Source organism: Heterodontus francisci, chromosome 8 (assembly GCF_036365525.1).
Source record: "Heterodontus francisci isolate sHetFra1 chromosome 8, sHetFra1.hap1, whole genome shotgun sequence".
NCBI lineage: Eukaryota > Metazoa > Chordata > Chondrichthyes > Heterodontiformes > Heterodontidae > Heterodontus > Heterodontus francisci.
This window is the reverse complement of record NC_090378.1, coordinates 70,820,210-70,845,340: the sequence shown is the minus strand read 5'-3', so window position 1 is coordinate 70,845,340 and position 25,131 is coordinate 70,820,210. Positions and strand designations below refer to the sequence as shown.

At 43.3% G+C, this 25,131-nt stretch overlaps 1 protein-coding gene across 8 annotated transcripts in view; it reads right to left on the bottom strand.

The window, feature by feature from the left end:
• The window catches only part of jak1 (Janus kinase 1), a 149,109-nt gene that overhangs the window by 77,198 nt on the left and 46,780 nt on the right, over positions 1–25,131 (bottom strand). For 7 of the 8 annotated variants that reach the window (XM_068037304.1, XM_068037307.1, XM_068037305.1 and 4 more), the window contains 2 exons: positions 18,469–18,660; positions 14,027–14,150 (listed from right to left, as the gene is read on the bottom strand). In XM_068037304.1, the coding sequence (XP_067893405.1) occupies positions 14,027–14,150; positions 18,469–18,660 (316 nt within the window). The remainder of the gene's footprint in view (positions 1–14,026; positions 14,151–18,468; positions 18,661–25,131) is intronic. The other variant, XM_068037308.1, reaches the window with a different exon arrangement.

Genomic DNA, 25,131 nt, shown 5'->3' with positions numbered 1-25,131 from the left:
GCTATGCAAATATTTAGATGATTACCAGTTGCAAATAGAAACACACACAAACACACCCCTCCACAAAAAAGCACAAAGTTAAACAGCTCCTACCAAGATGCTGGCCAGGATATTCACAAGGGGGAGATACAGAGGTGGGGATGTGGGATGGATGCTTGGTGGGGGGAAGGTGGGTGGGTGAAGGGACGTTTTGGACGGGAAATCCAGAGCACTGGGTTTCCTTGCATGCCGTGGATTTTTAACTCCACAGTGCGCGTCTTTTTTCCTTCACTGATTCCCCACCCGGAAGTCAGCCTGATTGATAGGCTTGGATATAGTTGGGCAGGAAGGACTCAGGAGCAGGCTGCAGCAGCAGGTAGGTCTGATCCGTGACCTTGAGGTGGGAGGGGGTATGAGCCTCGATCCCAAAGAATAGGGGATAGGATGGTGTTCGATCCCCGATCCCGGGGTGGGGATAGTCCGATCTCTGACACTAGGGGTCTTATTATGGGGATGGAGCTTGGTGGGGGGCTGGAGGAAGCATACTTGCTTCTCTTGGACCAAAAGCAGTGCTATAAAGACATTTATTTTCGTCCCAAAGATTTCCTCACCTCCCTTTAGCTGCTGGGCTCCCAAGGCACGGGTAACCCGGCTGGCCATGGTTGGCCTGAAAGTATCCTCATTAAAATATTTTAAATTGCCAGCTCACCTCCTGGGAGTGGGTTGGCTCCCTGTCCCTGGTTCCACCTGGAAGTGGGCCAGTTGGGGTCGGGTTTCAGATTTTTAAAATTTTAAGATCTGACTCAACCCCAACCCCACCTGTTTTTGGGTGTTAAAATTCACCTTGATATCCTCCCTCATACGTTCCCCTTCCTCCTTTTCTCTTTTCCTGTACTCTGGGATAAGAACACAAGAAATTGGAGCAGGTGTAGACCATATAGCCCATCAAGTCTGCTCCATCATTCAACTCCATTTTCCTACCCACTTGCCATATCCCTTGATTCCCTGAGACAGCAAAATCTGTCTATCCCAGCCTTAAATGTGTTCAAGGATGGGGTATCCACAATCCTCAGGGTTAGAGAATTCCAAAGATTCACAACCCATTGAGTGAAGTAATTTCTCCTCATCTCAGTCCTAAATGATCGGCCCCTTATCCTGAGACTGTGCCCCATGTTTTAGATTCCCCGACCAGCGGAAATAATCTCTCAGTGTCTACCCTATCCAGCCCTTTTGAATCTTATATGTTTCAATGAGATCACCTCTCATTCTTCTAAACTCCAGAGAATACAGACCCAATTTACTCAGCCTCTCATCATAGGACAACCCCTCTCATCCCAGGGAACAATCTAGTGAACCTTCACTCCACTGCCTCCAATGCAAGTATATCCTTTCTTAAATGTGGAGACCAAAACTGCACACAGTATTCCAGATGCGGTCTCACCAAAACCCTGTACAACTGTAGCAATACTTCCTTATTACTGTACTCCACTCCCCTTGCAATAAAGGTCAACATGTAATTTCCCTTCCTAATTGCTTGCTGTACCTGCATGTTGACTTTCTGCATTCCTTGTTCAAGGACGCCAAAGTCTCTTTGAACATTGACACTTACAAGTTTCACACCTTTTAAAAAAAATTCTGCTTTTCTATTCTTACGACCAAAGTGCATAACTTCACACTTCCCTACATTATACTTCATCTGCCATCTTGTTGCCCACTCACTGTCTCTATCTCTTTGCAGCCTCTTTGCGTCCTCCCCACAGCTTACCTTTCCACCTACCTTTCTATCATCAGCAAACGTAGATACATTACTCTGTCTCTTCATCTAAATCATTAATATAAATTGTAAATAGCTGAGCCCCCAGCACTGATCCTTGCAGCACTCCATTATTCACTGCCTGCCAACTTGAAAATGCCCCGTTTATGCCCACTCATTACTTCCTGTCTGTTAACCAATAATCTATCCATGTTAATATATTATCCCCAACTCCATGAGCCCTTATCTTTCTTATTAATCTTCTGTGTGGCACCTTATCAAATGCCATTTGGAAATCTGGGTATACTACATCTACTGGTTCCCCTTTATCTACCAAACTGGTTACATCCTCAAAAATCTTTAATAAATTAGTCAAGCAGGATTGCCCTTGAGTAAAACCATGTTGACTTGTTCTAATCATACTGTGCTTTTCCAAATGCATTGTTAAGAATTCCTTAATAGTAGATTCCAGCATTTTCCTAATGACTGATGTTGGGCTAACTGGCCTGTAGTTCCGGTTTTCTCTCTCCCTCCTTTCTTGAAAAGCAATGTAACATTTGCCAACTTCCAATCTGATGTGACTGTTCCCGAATCCAAGGAATTTTGGAAAATTATAGCTAGCGCATCCACTATCTCTGCAGCTATCTCTTTTAGAACCAGAGGGTGTAGGCCATCAGGTCCTGGTGATTTGTCAGATTTTTGTCCCTTAAGTTTCTCCAATACTTTTTCTCTGCTGAAATGAATTTCCTTAATTTCCTCACTCTTTTTAGCCCTTAGGTTGCAGTCTATTTCTTGTATGGAACTTGTGTCTTCTCCTGTGAAGACAGACACAACATATTTGTCCGATGCCTCTGCCATTTCCTCATTCCCCATGATAATTTCTTCTGTCTCTGCTTGAAAGGGACGAATGTTTACTTTAGCTACTCTCTTCCTTTTGATATACCTATAAAAGCTCTTACAATCTGTTTTTATATTACTGGCTAGTTTATTCTCATTTTCTATTTTTTTCCTTTTTTATCAACTTTTGGTGGCTGGTTTCTCAAACACTCCCAATCTTCAGACTTGCTATTCTTTTTTGCAACATTGTAAACATTTTCTTTTAATCTAATACTATCCTTAACTTCCTAAATGAGCCACGGATGGGTCTTTCTTGCTGAGTTTTTGTTTTTCAAAGGAATGTATTTTTGTTGAACATTTTGAATGCTCTTGTCTACACTACTTACCATGCCACCTATCTTTATGTCATTGGCAAACTTGGATATATGGCATTTTATTGTATTATTCAAATTATTAACAAATACAGTGAATAGCTGATGCTCCAGAACAGATCCTTGTAGGACATCACGAGTTACTTTCTTCAATTCGAGTACATACCAATTATCCTACTCTCTTTTCTACCACCTAACTAATCTCCTAGTCAGGCCAATAATTTGCCTTCAATTCAATGAGCTTTAATTTTAGCTAAGGCTCTTATGTGGAACCTTATTGAATGTCTTCTGGAAGTTCATATAAGCTACAAGCATAGACATTCCCCTGTCTACTACTTTACTTCTTGACACTTTGCTTAAATTTTGGAGTTACATTTGCAATTTTCCAATCTAAAAGAGGCAGTTCCCCAATTGAAAGAGCTTTGAAAGATGATGGATGAGGGGTGGCAGCAGACCTCTGGTATTTAAGAAGATATTCTTCGCACTTTAAGTTTATATAGTGGCTGAGATCTGATAACCCAAAACCTCCTTAGTCTGTGTGGCTCAGTTCCACTGTGGGCAATGAAATTACTTACTGAACATCAGCGGAATCGGAGATGGAATTTTTATGTTTTTATAGAAAATGTTGCTAAAATGTTAAAGCTCTGTCATAAAGATCAAGTTTCCCGGGACTCTTTAGTGAACAGATAAAACTGAACAAGTATAAAAAGTTGATAATGGAAACACGCTCTGAAAAGACATGCACGAAAGAATAAGCAAGCTTGTTAATAGCAGTTTGAAACTGCTCAGTATTCAGATTTTAGAGAAAGGTTTACAAAAACCTCTGAATTCTCATTTTTATAATAAGTCAAAAGATACACTGTTTCATAAGGATAACAATATTATACGAGCTAACATAAATCTATTAATATATTCCTAAAGTACAGCATTTAAAGGCCATGAGATCTAATTAATTTAGTTTAAAGCAATAGATTTACCTTTGCTCTACCCTTAACTACCTTATATACTGCTAAAAGATCATCTCTCAGACAACTCCTTACCATACTGAAAAGATCAAGCATCTCTAGTCTTTCCTCAAATGTCAGACCCTTCACATAAAGGATCAGTCTTATCTTCTCTGCACTGCTTCCTGCACTTGACTGTCTCCCTGTTTTTTGATGACCAAAAGCAGGCACAGTACTCAAAGTGCTGTGACCTAAGCAGTTTACATCACTTCATTTGATTTTCTCCCAAAATTCTTGCAGTAATTGTAAATCAGTAAATGCATGATACATCGAGTCTTAGTGGGGAAAAAATTCAATGTACTTATCTTAGCAAATTACTATTGTACAATCCTAGTTGCTGTTCATGGCATCAAATAATGATTTGTATCCTGTTGTCAATTACATAAATTTTTGTGTCTGACAGATGAGTATCTCTTATCCTGAGATTGTAAACTCCTATTACAACCTTTGTTGTTTTTCTTTAGGTCATATCACTATTGTTACCACTTCTTTGAATTTTGTTCTCTCCCAAACACACTGCAACAAGAACAACATATTGAGGACAATAATCACAGTAATTCCAAATAAAATAGATAGAAAAGACAGTAATTGAAGGTTAAGTGTGTTAGCAGGAATATCCAGCAGGGTCTAGTCTTTTTGAATCTCAAGGTGTATCCCTATATGGTTTGTAATAGAAAATATCATTGCACAATTTCTTGTATTCTGCCTGATAAATGTCAGGAAAAATGCTTTCCCTTACCTGCAGCATAGTGTTAAGATATTTTATTCAGTTGGCGTAAAATTCACACACATGGAAATACTGAAGGTAGAGTAGCTAGACTTGATTCATCCAACCAATAACTAATTAGTCTAGGTTACTTTTTCTGGCAAATGGAACAGTTTTCTGTCCACTAATAATATTACAGACCAAACAAACCAGCTGAATATTGACCAACACTGAAATGTTCGCCCAAAACTTCAACGTGGAAGATTCCCCTTTTGATTTTATGAAGTTCCTCCACGGTGTTTGTCTGCACTCCATGATGTCAACCAAGTTGAACTTCATGATGTTGTCATCAGAGTAGTTTATGCAAAATACCTTCTCCTAAGGTGCTATTAACTAAAATGTTTCAAGGAATAAAATGTAGCAATGTGACACTGCTGGGAGAAACCAGTAAGGGTATAGATACAGTGGCTTGCATTGATATAACACCTCAGTGCATTTTCAGAATGATCCACAATGTTTCATTTCCAAGTATTTACTTTTCAAGTGCATACACTTTTGTTTCATGGAGAAATGCGGTAGTAATTTTTTTTAAACACAGCAAGATGCTGCAAAATGCAAATGAGAGAAATGATTCATTAATTTGGATTTGGGGTAGGCGGTGGCGTAGTGGTATTATCACTGGACTAGTAACCCAGAGACACAGGGTATTTCTCTGGGGACATGGGTTCGAATCCCAGAACAGCAGAAGGTGAAATTTGAATTTAATTAATAAATCTAGAATTAAAAGCTAGTCTAATGATGGCCATGAAACCATTGTCGATTGTTGTAAAAACCCATCTGGTTCACTAATGTCCTTAAGGGAAGGAAACCTGCTGTCCTTGCCTACATATGACTCCAGACCCACAGCAATGTGGTTAACTCTGACATGCCCTCCGAAATGGCCTAGCAAGCCACTCAGTTGTACCCAAATGCTATGAAGTCAATAAAAAGGAATGAAACCGGACCGTCCACCCGGCATCGCCTAGGCACCGGAAATAACAACGGCAAACCCAGCCCTGTCACCCTGCAAAGTCCTCCTTACAAACATCTGGGGGCTTGTGCCAAAGTTGGGAGAGCTGTCCAACAGACTAGACAAGCAACAGCCTGACATAGTCATACTCACGGAATCATACCTGACAGACAATGTCCCAGACACTGCCATCACCATCCCCGGGTATGTCCTGTCCCACCGGCAGGACAGACCCACCAGAGGTGGTGGCACAGTGGTATACAGTAGGGAGGGAGTTGCCCTGGGAGTCCTCAACATTGACTCCAGACCCCATGAAGTCTCATGGCATCAGGTCAAACATGGGCAAGGTAACCTCCTACTGTTTACCACCTTCTGTCCTTCCTCAGCTGATGACTCAGTACTCCACCATGTTGAACACCACTTGGAGGAAGCACTGAGGGTGGCAAGGGCACAAAATGTACTCTGGGTGGGGGACTTCAATGTCCATCACCAAAAGTGGCTCAGTAGCACCACTACTGACCGAGCTGGCCGAGTCCTAAAGGACATAGCTGCTAGACTGGGTCTGCGGCAGGTGGTGGGGGAACCAACACGAGGGAAAAACATACTTGGCCTCGTCCTCACCAATCTGCCTGCTGCAGCGGCTTCTGTCCATAACGGTATTGGTAGGAGTGACCACCGCACAGTCCTTGTGGAGACGAAGTCCCGCCTTCACATTGAGGATACCGTCCGTCGTGTTGTGTGGCACTATCACCGTGCTAAATGGGATAGATTTCGAATAGATCTAGCAATGCAAAACTGGGCATCCATGAGGCGTTGTGGGCCATCAGCAGCAGCAGAATTGTACTCAACCACAATCTGTAACCTCATGACCCGGCATATCCTCCACTCTACCATTACCATCAAGCCAGGAGACCAACCCTGGTTCAATGACGAGTGCAGGAGGGCATGCCAGGAGCAGCACCAGGCATACCTCAAAATGAGGTGTTAGCCTGGTGAAGCTACAACACAGGACTATCTGCGTGCCAAACTGCGTAAGCAGAATGCGATAGACAGAGCTAAGCGATCCCACAACTAACGGATCAGATCTAAGCTCTGCAGTCCTGCCACATCCAGCCGTGAATGGTGGTGGACAATTAAACAACTAACTGGAGGAAGTGGCTCCACAAATATCCCCATCCTCAATGATGCGGGAGCCCAGCACAACAGTGCGAAAGATAAGACTGAAGCATTTGCAACAATCTTCAGCCAGAAGTGCCGAGTTGATGATCCATTCGGCCTCCTCCTGAAGTCCCCAGCATCACAGATGCCAGACTTCAGCCAATTCGATTCACTCCACATGATATCAAGAAACAACTGAAGGGACTGCATACTGCAAAAGCTATGGGCCCTGACAATATTCCGGCAACAGTACTGAAGACCTGCGCTCCAGAAATTGCCGCGCCCCTAGCCAAGCTCTTCCAGTACAGCTACAACACTGGCATCTACCCTGCAATGTGGAAAATTGCCCAGGTATGTCCTGTACACAAAAAGCAGGATAAGTCCAACCCGGCCAATTACCGTCCCATCAGTCTACTCTCAGTCATCAGTAAAGTGATGGAAGGTGTCATCAACAGTGCCATCAAGCGGCACTTGCTGAGCAATAACCGGCTCAGTGATGCTCAGTTTGGGTTCCACCAGGGCCACTCAGTTCCTGACCTCATTACAGCCTTGGTTCAAACATGGACAAAAGAGCTGAACTCAAGAGGTGAGGTGAGATTGACTGCCTTTGACATCAAGGCAGCATTTGACCGAGTATGGCATCAAGGAGCTCTAGCAAAACTGGAGTCAATGGGAATCAGGAGGAAAACCCTCCGTTGGCTGGAGTCATACCTTGCGCAAAGGAAGATGGTTGTGGTTGTTGGAGGTCAATCATCTGAGCTCAAGGACATCACTGCAGGAGTTCCTCAGGGTAGTGTCCTGGGCCCAAGCATCTTCAGCTGCTTCATCAATGACCTTCCTTCAATCATAAGGTCAGAAGTGGGGATGTTCACTGATGATTGCACAATGTTCAGCACCATTTGTGACTCCTCAGGTACTGAAGCAGTCCGTGTAGAAATACAGCAAGACCTGGGCAATATCCAGGCTTGGGCTGATAAGTGGCAAGTAACATTTGCACCACACAAGTGCCAGGCAATGACCATCTCCAACAAGAGAGAATCTAACCATCTCCCCTTGACATTCAACAGCATTACCATCGCTGAATCCCCCACTATCAACATCCGAGGGGCTACCATTGACCAGAAACTGAACTGGAGTAGCCATATAAATACCATAGCTACAAGAACAGGTCGGAGGCTAGGAATCCTGAGGCGAGTAACTCACCTCCTGACTCCCCAAAGCCTGTCCACCATCTACAAGGCACAAGTCAGGAGTGTGATGGAATACTCTCCACTTGCCTGGATTGGTGCAGCTCCAACAACACTCAAGTAGCTCGACACCATCCAGGACAAAGCAGCCTGCTTGATTGGCACTCCATCTACAAACATTCACTCCCTCCACCACCGATGCACAGTGGCAGCAGTGTGTACCATCTACAAGATGCACTGCAGCAATGCACCAAGGCTCCTTAGACAGCCCCTTCCAAATACGCGACCTCTCCCAACTAGAAGGACAAGAGCAGCAAATGCATGGGAACACCACCACCTGCAAGTTCCCCTCCAAGTCACACACCATCCTGACTTGGAACTATATCGCCGTTCCTTCACTGTCGCTGGGTCAAAATCCTGGAACTCCCTTCCTAACAGCACTGTGGGTGTACCTCCCCCAAATAGACTGTAGCGGTTCAAGAAGGCAGCTCACCACCACCTTCTCAAGGGCAACTAGGGATGGACAATAAATGCTGGCCTGGCCAACGTCGCCCATTCATCCCATGAATGAATAAAAAAAAAAATTTGGTGGTGTTGATTAAGGGAGGAATGTTGGCGAGAATTCCAGGAGAATTCCCTGCTCTTCTTCAAATAATGCCATGGGATCTTTTATGTCCACCTGAAAAGACTAACAGGGTCGAGCAAGACACTAACCAAAATTAGATGCCGCAACACCCTCAAGCAAGCAGCTTACAAAAACACCAGAGACTTGCAACAGATAATGGCCTCTCCCAAACCTTTGACCTGTAATCTGCTGTGAAGATGTGCTGCTAATCCTGAGGAGGGAGGACACACAGAAAGTCAGAAATGGGAAAGTAGGATTATACGTGCCAGGTGTGGGTTGAAAGTGAGCTTCTGCCTATCTTTCTTCTCATCATATTTTGCCCCCATTAAGTGTCAACAAACCATGTTATGAAACCTTCATACCCTGAGTGGGGAGACTGAGGAGGAGGAAACAAGGATAGAAGCGAAAGCCAGGAAACGAAAAGGCACAAGTGGAAGGCATAGAAATCAAGGGCAAGAAACAAATAGGGCCACATTGCGAAATAATGCTAAGATGATTAAGAATGTTAAAAAGACAAGCCTAAAGACCTTGTGTCTCAATGCGTGGAGCATTCGCAATAAGGTAGGCGAATTAACTGCGCAAATAGATGTAAAGGGATACGATATAGTTGCGATTACGGAGACATGGCTGCATGGTGATCAAGGAGGGAACTGAACATCCAAGGGTATTCAATATTTATGAAGGACAGGCAAAAAGGGAAAGGAGGTGGAGTAGCATTGTTAGTAAAGGAAGAAATCAATACAATAGTGAGGAAGGATATTAGCTCAGAGAATCCTGATGTGAAATCTGTATGAGTGGAGCTAAGAAACAACAAGGGGCAGAAACCGTTGATGGGGGTTGTATATAGACCCCCAGACAGCAGTGGTGATGTACAGGATGGCATTAAACAGGAAATTAGGGACGCATGCAATAAGGGTGCAACTGTAATTATGGGTGACATTGATCTACATATAGATTGGGCAAACCAAATTAGTAATAATACTGTAGAGGAGGAATTCCTGGAGTGCATACGTGATGGTTGTTTGGACCAATACGTTGAGGAACCAACTAGAGAACAGGCCATCCTGGACTGGATATTGTGTAATGAGAAAGGATTAGTTAACAATCTTCTTGTGCAGGGTCCCTTGGGGAAGAGCGACCATAACATGATAGAATTCTTCATTAAGAGGGAGAGTGAGAGAGTTGATTCTGAGACTAGGGTCCTGAATCGAAATAAAGGAAACTATGAAGTATCAGGCATGAGTTGGCTATGATTGGGGAACATTACTTAAAGGGTCGACAGTGGATAGGCAATGGCTAGCATTTAAAGAGTGCATGGATGAATTACAACAATTGTTCATTCCTGTCTGGTGCAAAAATAAAACAGGAAGGGTGGCTCAACTGTGGCTTACAAAAGAAATTAGGGATAGTATTAGATCCAAGGAGCAGAAATATGAAATGGCCAGAACAAGCAGCAAACCTGAGGATTGGGAGCAGTTTAGAATTCAGCAAAGGAGGACAAAAGGATTGATTAAGAAGGGGAAAATAGAGTATGAGAGTAAGCTTGCAGAGAACATAAAAACTGACTGTAAAAGCTCCTATAGATATGTGAAGAGAAAAAGATTAGTGAAGACAAATGTGGGTCCCTTACAGAAGAATTTATAATGGGGAACAAAGAAATGGCAGACCAATTAAATACATACTTTGGTTCTGTCTTCACAAAGGAGGACACAAATTACCTCCCAGAAATGTTGGGGAACATAGGATCTGGTGAGAAGGAGGAACTGTATGAAATCAGTATAGTATGGAAATGGTGTTTGGGAAATTGATGGGATTGAAGGCCGATAAATCCCCAGGGCTTGATAATCTACATCCCAGACTACTTAAGGAAGTGGTCCTAGAAATACTAGATGCATTGCTGGTCATTTTTCAAAAATCTATAGACTCTGCAACAGTTTCAATGGATTGGAAGGTAGCTATTGTAACCCCACTATTTAAAAAAGGAGGTAGAGAGAAAACAGGGAGTTATAGACCAGATAGCCTGACATCAGTAGTGGGGAAAATGCTAGAGTCCATTATAAAAGATGTAATAGCAGAGCACTTGGGAAACAATGACAGGATCAGACAAAGTCAACATGGATTTATGAAAGGGAAATCGTGCTTGCCAAATCGACTGGAATTTTTTGAGGATGTAACTAATAGAATAGATAAGGGAGAACCAGTGGATGTGGTGTATTTGGACTTTCAGGAGGCTTTCGATAAGGTCCCACATAAGAGATTAGCATGCAAAATTAAAGTACATGGGATTGGGGGTAAGTTACTGAAATGGGTAGAGAACTGGTTGGCAGACAGGAAGCAAAGAGTAGGAATAAACGGGTGTTTTTCTGAGTGGCAGGCAGTGACTAGTGGGGTACTGCAGGGATCAGTGCTAGGACCCCAGCTATTCACAATATATATTAATGACATAGATGAAGGAATTAAATGTAATTTTTCCAAGTTTGCAGATGACACAAAGCTGGGTGGGAGTGTGAGCTGTGAGGAGGATGCAGAGAAGCTCCAGTGTGATTTGGACAGGTTGAGTGAATGGGCAAATACATGGCAGATGTGGTATAATGTGGATAAATGTGAGGTTATCCACTTTGGTGGCAAAAACAGAAAGGCAGATTATCTGAACGGCGATAGATTGGGAAAGGGGGAGGTGCAGCGAGACCTGAGTGTCCTTGTGCACCAGTCACTGAAAGTAAGCATGCAGGTGCAGCAGGCAGTTAAGAAGTCAAATGGTATGTTGGCCTTCATAGCAAGAGGATTTGAGTACAGGAGCAAGGATGTCTTGCTGAAATTATACAAGGCCTTGGTAAAACCACATCTGGAGTATTGTGTGCATTTTTTATTTTAGAGATACAGCACTGAAACAGGCCCTTCGGCCCACCGAGTCTGTGCCGACCAACAACCACCCATTTATACTAATCCTACATTAATCCCATATTCTCTACCACATCCCCACCATTCTCCTACCACTTACCTACACTTGGGGCAATTTACAATGGCCAATTTACCTATCAACCTGCAAGTCTTTTGGTCTCCTTATCTGAGGAAGGATGTTCTTGCTACGGAGGGAGTGTAGCGAAGGTTTACCAGACTGATTCCTGGGATGGCAGGACTGATGTATGAAGAGGGATTGAGTAGATTAGGCTTGTATTTGCGAGAGTTTAGAAGAATGAGAGGGGATCTCATAGAAACCCACAAAATTCCAACCGGACTGGACAGACTAGATGCAGGAACGATGTTTCCGATGGTGGGGGAGTCCAGGACCAGGGGTCACAGTCTAAGGATAAGGGGTAAGCCATTTAGAACCGAGATGAGGAGAGATTTCTTCACCCAGAGAGTGGTGAACCTGTGGAATTCTCTACCATGGAAAGCAGTTGAGGCCAAATCATTAAATTTATTCAAGAAAGAGTTAGATATAGTCCTTAGGGCTAATGGGATCAAGGGATATGGGGAGAATGCGGGAACAGGTTACTGAGTTTGGATGATCAGCCATTGAATGGTGGAGCAGGCTTGAAGGGCCGAATGGCCTACTCCTGCTCTTATTTTTCTATGTTTCTATGTTTCTACATCTGTTGAAAGTTACATGTGAATTCTGCTCATCAGAACACCTTTCATTTTCTCCTTCTGTGGATGTGCTAGAGGAAATTAGCAGATACTTTCATGACAGAGGTTGATGCTCAGGCTGTGTAAGAGGGGAGTGGGGTACTAGATTGGAGAGGACTGTACTCTGCTCAATGGTTCACCTTAGTTTAGCAGTGGCCAGGGACTTCCTCATAAACAAATGGGAAATAAGCAGACACTCACCAGGCCAAGTAGCATCTGTGAAGGAAGGAACATAAGGTTAACAGTTCTGGTTTTATGACCCTACATTCAGGGTTCTGATGACAGGTTATAAGACCTGAAACATTAACCCTGCCTTCCTTTCACCCTAGCTGCTGGCTGCCACGCTGAGTTCTTCCAGCATTTACTGTTTTTATTTCAGATTTCCTGTATCTGTAGTATTTTTCTGATTTATTTGGAAAAGTAGCAAGGCAGTCAATCCCCCGGGTCCTCGAGAGGGTGCAGAGCTGATTTATCGGAATGGATCCAAGGCTGAGGGATTTTAGCTACAAGGTTAGGGGTTGGAGAAGCTTGGATTGTTCTCCTTGAAACAAAGTAGATAGAGCGGAGATTTGATAGATGTGTACAAGATTATAACAGGTTTAGAAAAGGTAGACAAAGAAAATCTGTTGCCATTAGCTGATGGTACAAGGACTAGGGGATACAGATTTAAGGTTTTGGGCAAGATATGCAGGGGGGATGTGAGGAAGAATTTTTTAATGTAGCAAGTAGTAATGTCCTTGAACCCACTGCCCACGAGGTTGGTGGAAATGGAGACGATTAATGATTTCAAAAGGAAATTGGATGGACACTTGAGGGAAATAAACTTGCAAGGGTACGGGGATAGAGCAGGGGAATTGGACTGACTGGATAGCTGTACAGAGAGTTGGCCTGGACTCTTTCCCTGCCGTAAAGACGCTATAATGCACACACCTTGTTCAGTAGATGATGTGGATTCTGAAGGGGGAAATTTAAAAGACATTTATTGGACATAAAATCACCATGAGTGATTACCTCTAATCATCAGGCCCTATCTCAGCTCTTGGGAACCTATTAAAAGTCTACATGTAATACTTTTATTGGAAGCTTTAAAGCTTCTGTTACTTAAGATTTTCAACATATGTTCACTCACTTAGTAAAACATTCTTTCCCATGATTGGAATGGGTCCCAACTAGGAAAAGATCACATTGAAGGCCAAAGCTGAAATGGTGGCAAGGTCTTAATAAAAGAGTAATAAAGGGCTGAGGGAGCTGACAGATGGGAGAGGTGCCATGTGGCAGATATGACCAGTTATGCGTTATCTCCTGCAAACTCAACTATTTTGCTGCTCTCTTTTATTAATACTACTGTGGACATTGTATCTCTGAATTTTCCTCTCTTGATCATCCCGAGCTCCAAATATGCTTCCCTACACATGACTGGCTGACAAAGCTAATCCAGTTACAATTTTTAACATCTCTCCCCCCTTGCTTTAGGGAGGGAAAAACAAAACAGTTTTGTTCACCAGTCAATGACTCCTGCTGGAATGCAGTGCATGCCCAAACATTGCAATGACCCGGTTTGGCCTTGAAAGCTCCTTGTGACTGAACTGCCAGCCAACATTCACTGTCAAGGTTTTGATCTGAAAAATGAGCACTTGAGAGTCAGAAAAGAGGAAAAATTACAGGAAAAAAATTAGCACTTCCTCACGTGGAAATTTAATGGACTAAATATCCTCCGACATTTTACATATGTTACAGTATCACAAGGAAAGAATATTTCAATCCTACCTCATCCGATAATGTAACTTCAGAGATGTTTGTTCATCGACTTTGAAGATGTGATTGGGTGAAAACCAGAGTTTTTTATGTGGGTCACACAGTGTAAAGAGATTCTGGCATAATGGAGAAATACCTGACAAAAGGAAGATTTAAAATGTCACCTTAATTATAAAATGAAATTAAGCAAGCAATGAAATACTAATAGCAATATTGAAATAATGTAATTTGGAATTTTACATGAACACAAGGAAATATGGAATAATAAAAGGTCATTCAGCCCATCAAGCCTTCAACAGACCACTCCCCAACTCTTTTAAATTTGATCATAATCATTTTTGTTGCTCTCTTTCATCAAGGCTTCTTCAGCAGCACCGTCCATACCCGCAACCGCCAACACCTAGAAGGTCAAAGGGACCAAGTGCATGGGAAGACACCACCAAGTCACACACCATCCTGACTTTGCCATATATTGCTATTCCTTCAATGTTGCTGGATCAACAACCCGGCACTCTGTGCCTCACAGCATGGTGGAAGTATCCTCACTGCATGGACTGAAATGGTTCAAGAAGTTTCACCACCACTTTCTCAAAGGCAACATTGTATGGGTAATAAACGTTGGCCTTGTCAGCAGCGCCCACACCCCAATAATCAAGTTTTAAAATGCGCTACTATGGTTCGTTTTACTCTGAACTTTTGACTTTCCTCTCTAGTTTCACCTATACTTTTTAACTTTTTTAGTGGCCTACACTAAACCATAGCCCTTCACCTCACCTTTCCATCGACACCTACCTCTTGAGAATGAATTTTTAAAAAACATGGAAGTGGGAAGAGGAAACCAGAAACAAGGAAGAAGGTGGTGGGATCTTTAGGTTAGTGAATGAGATGCCAATCAAACAGACTGCTTTATCCGAAATAAAAACAAAAAATGCTGGAAATACTCAGCAGGTCTGTCAGCATCTGTGGAGTGAGAAGCAGAGTTAACGTTTCAGGTCAGTGACCCTTCTTCAGAACTGCTTTATCCTAGATGGTGTCGAAACTCTTGAGATTCAGGCAAGTGGTGAGGATCCAATCATACTCCTGACTTCTGCCTGGTAGGTAGTGGCGAGACCTTTGTTACAACCAGGTGAGGTGGTGTCTAGGGGTTCCCTCTCAGCCTTTGCCTGGTTTAACCATAACAGGGTTTAATTTTAAAAACACTGTGTTTTTAGCTCCCCCTCAGTGAATCCTTGTTCACTGCTCCAATTGTAAGGCAAAGAAATCAAACAGGTTTGTTTAGATTTAAACAAGAAAGGTAGAAGTTTATTAATCTTAAACTCTAATCCAGTTAACAACTACGAATATGCGACGCGACCACGCTAGCATGCATATGCAATAAACACACATGCAGATAGAGACAAAGAAAGTAGAAGGAATAAAGGGGAAAAGTTTGAGGCAATATCTGGTAGTTACAGTCCTTTAAGTTCAATGTGGAGTCTTTGGTTGCCGGTAAGTCTTGCAATTCATTGGTGCCCAGTTCATGCTTCAACTTGTTCCGATGTTGGAGTCTTTTCTCTATTGAGGTCTATTGTGTCTTCCATGGCTTGGGGGGAGGTGGGGGGGAGTGAGAGAGACAGAGAGAGAGACACAGAGACACAGAGAGAGACACAGAGAGAGACACAGAGAGAGAGAGAGAGACACAGAGAGAGAGACACAGAGAGAGAGACACAGAGAGAGAGACACAGAGAGAGAGACACAGAGAGAGAGACACAGAGACACAGAGAGAGACACAGAGACACAGAGAGAGACACAGAGACACAGAGAGAGCGAGACACAGAGAGAGCGAGACACAGAGAGAGCGAGACACAGAGAGAGCGAGACAGAGAGAGCGAGACAGAGAGAGCGAGACAGAGAGAGCGAGACAGAGAGAGCGAGACAGAGAGAGAGAGAGAGAGGCTTCCTTGTTCCAGCTTCAGTTGTACACTGCCTTCTGAATTCAAACTGTGTTGTGGCTAGTTCAAAAAAACCTGGACCAGCCAGTTAGTCATGTGACCAGCCGGTTTAACCAGTCCTGGCTCTGTGGCTTGTATCATCTCAGCAGGAATGCCCTTCCTTACACCTTCAATGGCTGATCAAAATCTACTTGGGTTAATTGGAGCAGGGAATAGTCCTTTGTCTCCGCAAGCAGCATCTCTGAGTATGCAAATGTCCTTCCAGCCTAGTGTCTGGTGATCTTCAAACAAGTCATTTCTTCACTCCAGCAACTGTTTAAAATCAATGTTCGTATGACAAAATTAATATGTCTCATTCTTGGCAGGTGAGGGTCTGCATGACACTTTGGGGAGTTAGGAGATGAGCCACTTGCTGCAGAATACCCAGTCTCTGACCTGCTCTCGTAGCCCATGCCATTTTTGTGGCTGGTCTGGTTCAGTTTCTTGACACTCCCGATGCAACGCCATGGGAAATCGACCAGTTTAAAAGATTCTTGAGGCATCATTATTGTATAACACAGAATGTTGTGTCATGGGAATGGACACAGATGCAAGTCTCCATCTTCTCAGTTTTGAATTTGAGCATTGTGAGAAGGGTAGTTCCATGAAATATTTATAAACCATCAGCTGCAAAAAAGAATATGGAAGTAATAGTGAACTGCAGAATCATGCCAGAATGTTTCCCCATCCTTCCTGACAGCCAGCTATGGGGTCACTGATGAAAACCTTGGCTATGTGCCCAGCCTCTTGTAGAATATACCAAGAGAATGCTCAACTACTGCAAGCAGATCTAGATGTGTTGAGGGATTGGGGTCATGTTTGGTAAATGATTTACTGAGAAAAGTGTATTGTTATGCACCTGGCAGTTCAAATGCTAAACATACATACAGGGAAAAGAATTAAAACCAGTGAGGAAAGACAGAGATCTGGATGCATCAATGTTGTGAAGCTATAGCCAAAGTGAAGAGGGTTCTAGGGTTTATTCACAGGATAATTCACTATAAGACAAAGCACACCATATTGTCCTTATAAAAGACTGTGGTTGGGCCTCAGAATACCATGTCCAATTATAGTCTCCTCAAGTGGTGGAAGATAGTCTTCTTCTCCTTCTTCTTTGGCCTCCTTATCTCGAGAGACAATGGGTAAGCGCCTGGAGGTGGTCAGTGGTGTGTGGAGCAGCGCCTGGAGTGGCTATCAAGGCCAATTCTAGAGTGACAGGCTCTTCCACAGGTGCTGCAGAAAAATTTGTTTGTCGGGGCTGTTACACAGTTGGCTCTCCCCTTGCGCTTTTGTCTTTTTTCCTGCCAACTGCCAAGTCTCTTCGACTCGCCACACTTTAGCCCCACCTTTATGGCTGCCCGCCAGCTCTGGTGAACGCTGGCAACTGACTCCCACGACTTGCGATCAATGTCACAGGACTTCATGTCACGCTTGCAGACGTCTTTAAAGCGGAGACATGGACGGCCAGTGGGTCTGATACCAGTGGCGAGCTCGCTGTACAATGTGTCTTTGGGGATCCTGCCATCTTCCATGCGGCTCACATGGCCAAGTCATCTCAAGCGCCGCTGACTCAGTAGTGTGTATAAGCTGGGGATGTTGGCCGCCTCGAGGACTTCTGTGTTGGAGATACGGTCCTGCCACCTGATGCCAAGTATTCTCCGGAGGCAGCGAAGATGGAATGAATTGAGACGTCGCTCTTGGCTGACGTATGTTGTCCAGGCCTTGCTGTCATAGAGCAAGGTACCGAGGACACAAGCTTGATACACTCGGACTTTTGTGTTCCGTGTCAGTGCGCCATTTTCCCACACTCTCTTGGCCAGTCTGGACATAGCAGTGGAAGCCTTTCCCATGCGCTTGTTGATTTCTGCAAGTAAGACATTGGAAAGGGTGCATAGGAGGGCCACAAGATAAATTCACAGTTCAAAATATTTGAGTTACCAAGATAAGCTCAAGGAGCTGGAACTCTACACTGTAGAGAAGAGCAGACTCAGGGATGATTTGATCAGGGTTTATAAAATAATGTAAAGGCTTTGTTTATGTGGACCAATTATTTCAACTGAGTAAGTTAGGGATACCAGGGGTCATATTTATGAAACTATGTAAGGGCAGAACCAGATGAAATGTCAGGCAGTTCTTCCTTTCACATAGAATAGCAGACCTATGGAACATGTTGCCAGCTCACGCAGTGAATGCTGATTTTCTGTATTCCTTCAAGCGAGGTTGCTCTCCTGCACTAGTTTTGATCGCCAAAGGGAACCAGAGAGGAATTTTACACTTCTTTGTCCTGGGTTTTTATGTCACTCCCAGGAGATCACATGGCTGGGATGGGTGGGCAGTGTAGGTATTGTTATGCGTGAAGCATCAATGCACTGTGGAACAGGCAGATGGACCAATAGGTCATTTCCTGTCTGTCATTTTCAAATGCTTGTATGTTTGTACGTTCTTGGAAAAAAATCTGCAATAAAAATATATCAACATTCTTACCACATTTCTTGGCAGCTTCAATACACAACTCTTCAGCAATATGCTCGCCCTCGAGGCATTTTATGGATGAATTAGACACGTACATAAACACTTCCATGCCTTTCTCCGGAGTTGTCTCAAGTATTTGCAACATGTTTGATCTTCTCTTTTTCAGGCAAAAGGCCATGGCATGGGTCCACTTACATTTAGATTCTGCAGAAAGATTCAAAGTCAAAATATTATTTCACTCATTTCACAGAAAGGGAAATGGAGTGCAGCAGAACTTGGGTAGCGCAGGGCTTAGCACACTGTCCTTTCACCCTCTGCTACTTATAGGGGCAATTTTAACTGATGGGATCAGGTGCAACAATGGTTTGACACCCTGGCCAATTTTACTTTCCATTTAAGTCAGTGGAGAGTGATATTGGGTGGGGTGTAAAAACAATATTTCACCCATTCCCTGGGGTGTCCCACTTTGCAAATTAGGTTAAAATTACCCTCCAACTGAAACCAGGCTGATAGGATGGAAGTCTGCTGTCTATGTTGGTTATAACAGTCCCACAATAAAAATTCTGAAAAAGAGTCATATCAGACTTGAAATGTTAGCTCTGTTCCTCTCTCCACAGATGCTGCCAGACCTGCTGAGTACTTCCAACACTTTCTGTTTTTATTTCAGATTTCCAGCATCTGCAGTGTTTTGCTTTTACTACAATAAATGTGTTTGACAGTCTCAACCCAGCTCCTAGTCGATGACAACGCACAATACAAATCTGAACTTCATAAGCCAATCTCATTTGGAGAAGCCATAAGGATGACAAGTATGGGAACTGGAACTTGTCACGCTGGAGTGGGAGCAAACACAGGTTAAAGTCCCACTTTAGGAGGGTGATGCCAATCAATGGTTGCAGCATTTCGCAGATGGGGCTGGAGGAAAGAGACCAGGGAGGGAGAATTTGACAGCAAAATGATATCTGGATGGTCTGTAATAGACAGCAACAAGCTGTGTCCTAAGCCCACCTTCATGGTAATGGATATTATTCTAGGATTGGATATAGTGTATTAATTGACCTAGCAAAGGTATCTTTACTATCCATCTCACCTATGCTATTGACTTTAGAGTTACTGATGCTGAAGTTGACTGAAATCGCAAATTGTTCCAATTCCCAGTATTAACATTCTTCATTTTGGTGAAATGCATGGGGGCATTCTGACAATGAATTCGCCCTCTGGTTTCTCTCTTCCTGCATGTTTAGAAAGAGTGAAACTAGAAAGCAAACTCCATCAAACTCCCCTCAGGAATGAGGACTGGATTTTGAATTCTAAATGAGTGAGGACTCTGACCCTATATATCCACCCTCTCTGATGAAGGCTGTAACACTATGCCACATAGAAGTCTTATCACAAAGAATGCAACACACACACACAGAACCATCAAAAAACTGGGTGCACAATGAGATCTACTATTTTTCCATTTTCACAGATTTTTCACAGCAGGTTGCATGGTTGCACGGAATATATGAACCTGGGAGGATAAGCACAGACACAGTCTGGTGTGTCTGAGAAAAACATCAACAGTGACATCACAGGAAAGCTGCAAGGTGATTGGTTAGTGAATAACTGCTGTTAGGGAATAGCTGGAAATAGCTGGCTTAGTAACGAAGGTAAGAAAGGTCTACAGCTAATTTTCATATATAGTAAGTAGTGTTTTTTTCAGGGAGTTCTGTAGTAACGAGGACCAGGGAAGAAGGGCCCTCGAGTAATTGATATTATTTGATATTAAGCATCTTCCAAAAGGTTTAATTTAAATGGTTAAGTCATGGCAGGAGAGCTCAAAGCCGTGGTGTGCTCCTCATGCTCTATGTGGGAAGCCGGGAACAATTCCACTGCCCGGGACCAGCATATGTGCAGCTGCAGCTCCTGGAAGCCCGGGTTTTAGAGCTGGAGCGGCGGCTGGGGACACTGTGGAGCATCCGTGAGGTGGAGAGTGTCATGGGCTCAGACTCCACAGGCAGGAAGGGAATGGGTGACCACCAAGCAGAGCAAGAGGACTAGGCAGGCAGTTCAGGAATCTCCTGTGGCTATTCCCCTGCAAAACAGATATACTGCTTTGGATACTGTTGGGGCGAATGACCTCTCAGGGGAAAGCAGCAACAGCTCAATTCTTTGCACCACGGTTGGCTCTGCTGCACAGGGGAGGAGTAAAAAGTGTGGGAATGCAATAGTTATAGGGGATTCAATTGTAAGGGGAACAGATAGGTGTTTCTGTGGCTGCAAACGAGACTCCAGGATGGTATGTTGCCTCCCTGGTGCTAGGGTCAAGGATGTCCCAGAGCGGTTACAGGACATTCTGAAGGGGGAGGGTGAACAGCCAGTGGTCGTGGTACACATTGGTACAAATGACATAAGTAAAAAAAAGGATGAGATCCTAAAAGTAGAATATAGGGAGCTAAGAAATAAGTTGAAAAGTAGGACCTCAAAGGTAGTGATCTCAGGATTACTACCAGTGCCACGTGCTAGTAAGAGTAGAAATAGCAAGATATATCGGATGAATACGTGGCTGAAGAGATGGTGCGAGGGGGAGGGTTTTAGATTCCTGGGACATTGGGACCGGTTATGTGGGAGGTGAGACCAGCACAAACTGGATGGGTTACAACTGGGCAGGACCGGGACTGATGTCCTAGGGGGAGTATTTTCTAGAGTGGTTGGGGAGGGTTTAAACTAAAATGGCAGGGGGATGGGAACCTTTGCAAAGAGTCAGAGGAGGGGGGAATCAAAGACAAGAACAAAAGACAGTAAGTGGAATAAGAAAAGTGATAGGCAGAGAAATCAAGGGCCAGAATCAAACAGGGACACAGTGAAAAATTGTGGGAAGGGGACAAGTAATGTTAAAAAGACAAGCCTTAAGGCTTTGTGCCTTAACGCATGGAGCATTCGCAATAAAGTGGATGAATTAATCGTGCAATTAGATGTAAACGGGTATGATATAGTTGGGATTATGGAGACATGGCTGCAGGGTGACCAGGGATGGGAAATGAACATCCAGGGATATTCAGTATTTAGGAAGGACAGACAAAAAGTAAAAGGTGGTGGAGTTGCATTGCTGGTTAAAGAGGAAATTAACGCAATAGTGAGGAAGGATATGGAATCTGTATGGGTAGAGCTGAGAAACACCAAGGAGCAAAAAACATTAGTGGGGGTTGTATATAGACCCCAAACTGTAGTGGTGATGTTGGGAATGGCATTAAACAGGAAATTAGAGACGCATGCGATAAAGGAAAATCTGTAATTATGGGTGAATTTCATCTGCATATAGATTGGGCAAATCAAATTAGTCACAATACCATAGAGGAGGAATTCATGGAGTGTATACGGGATGGTTTTCTGGGCCAATACATTGAGGAACCAACTACAGAACAGGCCATCCTAGACTAGGTATTGTGTAATGAGAGAGGAATAACTGACAATCTAGTGGTGCGAAACCCCTTGGGGATGAGTGACCATAATATGATAGAATTCTTCATCAAGATGGAGAGTGACGTAGTTGATTCTGAGACTAGGGTCCTGAATCTTAATAAAGGAAACTACGAAGGTATGAGGCGTGAGTTGGCCATGATGGATTGGGAAACGTTACTTAAAGGGATTACGGTGGATAGGCAATGGCAAACATTCAAAGAGCGCATGGATGAACTGCAACAATTGTTTATTCCTGTCTGGCGCAAAAGTAAAATGGGAAAGGTAGCCAAACCATGGCTTACAAGGGAAGTTAGAGATAGCATTAGATCCAAGGAAGAGGCATACAAATTCGCCAGAAAAAACAACAGACCTGAGGATTGGGAGCAGTTTATAATTCAGCAAAGGTGGACCAAGGGATCGATTAAGAAGAGGAAAATAGAGTATGAGAGTAAGCTTGCGGGGAACATGAAAACTGACTGTAAAAGTTTCTAAAAGTATGTGAAGAGAAAAAGATTGGTGAAGGCAAATGTAGATCCCTTACTGTGAGAAACAGGGGAATTTATTATGGGGAACAAAGAAATGGCTGACTAACTAAATGCATACTTTGGTTCTGTCTTCACAAAGGAGGACACAAATATCATACCAGAAATGTTGTGGAACACAGGGTTTAGTAAGAGGGAGGAACTGAAGGAAATCAGTATTAGTAGAGAAATGGAGTTGGGAAAATTGATGGGATTGAAGGCTGATAAATCCCCAGGGCCTCATAATCTACATCCCAGAGTACTTAAGGAACTGGCCCTAGAAATAGTAGATGCATTGGTGGTCATCTTCCAAGATTCTATAGACTCTGGAACAGTTCCTACAGATTGGAGGGTAGCTAATGTAACCCCACTATTTAAAAAGGGAGGTAGAGACAAAACAGGGAATTATAGACCAGTCAGCCTGATGTCAGTAGTGGGGAAAATTCTAGAGTCCATTATAAAAGATTTTATAGCAGAGCACTTGGAGAACAGTAATAGAATTGAACAGAGTCAGCATGGATTTACGAAAGGGAAATCATGCTTGACAAATCTACTAGAATTCTTCGAGGATGTAACTAGTAGAGTTGATGAGAGACAGCCAGTGGATGTGGTTTATTTGGACTTTCAGAAGGCTTTTGACAAAGTCCCACATAAGAGATTAGCGTGTAAAATTAAAGCGCATGGGATTGGGGGTAGTGTATTGCGATGGGTAGAAAATTGGTTGGCAGACAGCAAACAAAGAGAAGGAATAAACGCGTCTTTTTCTGAATGGCAGGCAGTGATTAGTGGGGTACCGCAGGGATCGGTGCTAGGGCCCCAGCTATTCACAATATATATTAATGATTTAGATGAGGGAACTAAATGTAATATCTCCAAATTTGCAGATGACACAAAACTGGGTGGGAGGGTGAGTTGTGAGGAGGATGCAGAGAGGCTTCAAGGTGATTTGGACAAGTTAAGTGAGTGGGCAAATGCATGGCAGATGCAGTATAATGTGGACAAATGTGAGGTTATCCACTTTGGTAGCAAAAACAGGAAGGCAGATTATTATCTGTACGGCTATAAACTGAGAGAGGGGAATATGGAACGAGACCTGGGTGTTCTCGCACATCAGTCACTGAAGGTAAGCATGCAGGTGCAACAGGTGGTAAAAAAGGCAAATGGTATGTTGGCCGTCATAGCAAGAAGGTTCGAGTACAGGAGCAGGGATGTCTTGCTACAATTATACAGGGCCTTGGTGAGGCCACACCTGGAATATTGTGTGGAGTTTTGGTCTCCTTATGTGAGGAAGGATGTTCTTGCGAAGGATGTGCGGCGAAGGTTTACCAGACTGATTCCTGGGATGGCGGGACTGACATATGAGGAGAGATTGTGTTGGTTAGGATTATATTCGCTGGAGTTCAGAAGAGTGAGGGGGGATCTCATAGAAACCTATAAAATTCTAACAGGACTTGACAAAGTAGATGCAGGAAGGATATTCCTGTTGGTGGGGGAGTCCAGAACCAGGGGTCATAGTCTAAGGATACGGGGTAAACCTTTCAGGACTGAGATGAGGAGAAATTTCTTCACCCAGAGAGTGGTGAGCCTGTGGAATTTGCTACCACAGAAAGCATTTGTGGCCAAAACATTGTATGTTTTCAAGAAGGAGTTAGATATAGCTCTTGGGGCGAAAGGGATCAAAGGATATGGGGAGAAAGTGGGAACAGGTAACTGAGTTGGATGATCTGCTATGATCATAATGAATGGCGGAGCAGGCTTGAAGGGCCGAATGGCCTACTCCTGCTCCTATTTTCTATGTTTCTATATGATTACAACAATGTGCCTTTAACTTAGTAAGATGTGCCAAGGCACTTCAAAGAGCCATTATAAAATAAGATTAAACAAGATTTGATGCTAAGCCACGTAAGGAGATGTGAAAAGAGGTGACAAAATGCTTGACCAAAGAGATAGGTTTTAAGGGTCCGAAACGTTAACTCTGCTTCTCTTTTCACAGATGCTGCCAGACCTGCTGAGTGGTTCCAGCATTTATTGTTTTTATCTCAACAAAGTAACTGCCTTTCAATGGCAAGTCCAGGAAAGCTATTCACTGTTGGAATGGCCCCAGTTCATGTCCACATACATGCTTTCCACCAGAAAGCACCAGATCACAATAAGGCGCGAGAACCCCCATTGAATATTTTCCTCCCTAGTCCAGAGGTACCAAAGTCATCGGCCCAAATGACATCATCTGGATGAGGAATTGAAGGTGGGATGCCTTTTTCTCACATCACAAGTTGCATTTATACACAAAACCCTCAGGGGAAGCCCACTTCCCACATATTTCTTTTAAACTCATCTGCAGAAATTAGTCAACCAGCTCTGCATGTGGTATCAATAGCTATCCCGAGTGTTTGTACTATAAGTGGGAAAACACTTTGATGTTTTACCAAAACATTCATTTCCTGTTTCACTGAATTCACAACCATATTCAAAGAAACTGATAGTTTTGCTTTAATGAGTTACTCAAATGGGAAATTCCACAAAAATTGGCACAAATTCCAGTAAGGGTATGCTACGTATGACACACTATAACTGGAAAGCTATTTAAACACTATTGGCGAATATCTAAACAAAATTTTCAGTTAGTTGGCCAACAACGAACTCTTGCAGCTGAAAACGATAGACCCAATTTTGTGATAAGAATAGCAGTGAGGCTAACAGCAAAATCTGG